The sequence below is a fragment of the Trypanosoma equiperdum genome, assembly GCF_001457755.1.
Source record: "Trypanosoma equiperdum strain OVI genome assembly, contig: ctg_1825, whole genome shotgun sequence".
Taxonomy (NCBI): domain Eukaryota; phylum Euglenozoa; class Kinetoplastea; order Trypanosomatida; family Trypanosomatidae; genus Trypanosoma; species Trypanosoma equiperdum.
In genome coordinates this window covers 1,205-2,795 of record NW_027123866.1, presented here as the reverse complement: position 1 = coordinate 2,795, position 1,591 = coordinate 1,205, and the positions used below count along the sequence as shown (strand labels likewise).

The 1,591-nt window shown below is 42.2% G+C and overlaps 2 pseudogenes across 2 annotated transcripts in view; both read left to right on the top strand.

Annotated features, from left to right (window-relative positions):
• Positions 1 to 913, top strand: part of TEOVI_000656400:pseudogene — a 2,388-nt pseudogene extending 1,475 nt beyond the window's left edge. The window contains 3 exon segments of the mRNA in view: positions 1 to 569; positions 571 to 753; positions 755 to 913. The exon segment at positions 1 to 569 is cut by the window's left edge and continues 430 nt beyond it. Coding sequence covers positions 1 to 569; positions 571 to 753; positions 755 to 913 — 911 coding nt within the window.
• Positions 914 to 1,414: 501 nt separating this feature from the next.
• Positions 1,415 to 1,591, top strand: part of TEOVI_000656300:pseudogene — a 690-nt pseudogene continuing 513 nt past the window's right edge. The window contains exon 1 of the mRNA in view: positions 1,415 to 1,591. This exon is cut by the window's right edge and continues 9 nt beyond it. Within this exon, the coding sequence occupies positions 1,415 to 1,591 (177 nt within the window).

Sequence of the window (1,591 nt, the reverse complement as noted above, 5' to 3'; positions counted from 1 at the left end):
CGCAATACATGCGAGACAAAGTAGAGTGTAAGATGAAACCACAGCAATGTGGTTTTCGTTCCGGGAGATCTATGTTGTTAGACGCCCTGATTACACTCGCAGAATCCGTGATACATAGAGTAGCAGGAGGGAAAACTTCTGTGGTATTCATAGATTATGCGAGGTCATTTGACTATATGGATTGCATGTGCATAATAGATGCATTAAAAAGATAAAAAGTAAACATGCGCCTTATTTTGTGTGTTGCTAATTTCCTGGAGGGACGGGCTGCATTAGTACGAATAAACAACACCCTCTCAAATAAAATACAATTCACGTGTGATGTTCCACAAGGTTCCGTGCTAGGGCCTTTGCTACTCATTATCGCAATGGACATCATCAGCACGAAACTAAATGCCATACGAGCCCTTAAACACTGCTTCTTTGCAGAAGACCTCACGATAGTATGCTCTTACACTGAACGGGAAGCTATTCAACACACGCTACAAACAGGATTAGATTGCATAACGACCTGGTGAACAGGGCACTATATAGAGGCGTCTGCAGAAGAAACGGACTACACATCCTTTAGGGTGAGAGACAGACTCATTACACCTAATTTTGGGAGAGCAGAGGTTAAATGAGACGAAGAATTCCAAACTCCTTGGGGTGAAAATGCAGCCACACAAAAGTGTAATCAAACATGTTCACACTCTATAATCAGCAGAAAATATGATATTAATGAAACTAAGGTCTGTTGCATTACCTAAATGGTGGGAGAGTACAGAAAGCGTACGAGAATTTTTACTTAGCCTTAATCCAGGCAAAGTTATGCTATGGTTTCGCAGCATGGTTGTTAAATACTTCTTATTCAGACAAGAAGAAGCTTAAAAGAGTACAAGCGCAGGCGTCACATGTTATCGCTGGTATTCCAAAACACGCGAACCAGCATGTTGTCAAGAATGAAACCAGCCCTAACAAGATAGATGATATCGTTCACAGACAAGAAATAGAATACCATTTAACAAGGAAGGCGAACGGTAAGGCATCAGCCGATATGGTGGGGAAAATGTTCCCACCCAGTCATCCGATTCACACGCGCTTGCGGAGTGTGTCACACCCGTATGAGGAAGTATACAGGCCGGAGACACTACACACGGTAAGTGTATTTCAACTGGCGAGGAGACTGTACTTCAACGCCACAACACCAGGTAGTGTCCATTCTGACGCTTCGGACAGCGAGAATAAAAGACACACAATGCAAAGGTTGCTTGGATTCAAAGACTAAGATTATCAAGTGTGGACTTATGGGTCAATGGTACTGGATGAATCCTCTGGTGCCGGTGCAATAACATACCCTAGACAATGTAATGCGGTAAAAGTGAAGAAAGGAGCAGGAAAGATAGCATGCAGCTACAGAGCCGAGTGCATGGCAATGGGGGCAGGAATTATAAAACTTAAGACAATAACAAATATAAACGAAAGCAGAAAGACAAAAGTGGAAATATTCACATACTCGTTACGTTTATTAATGGCACTTAAAAAATGTCCTGCAATAGCGACAGATTCCATACTACATCGCATATGGAATCTGATCATACACTTCACGAAT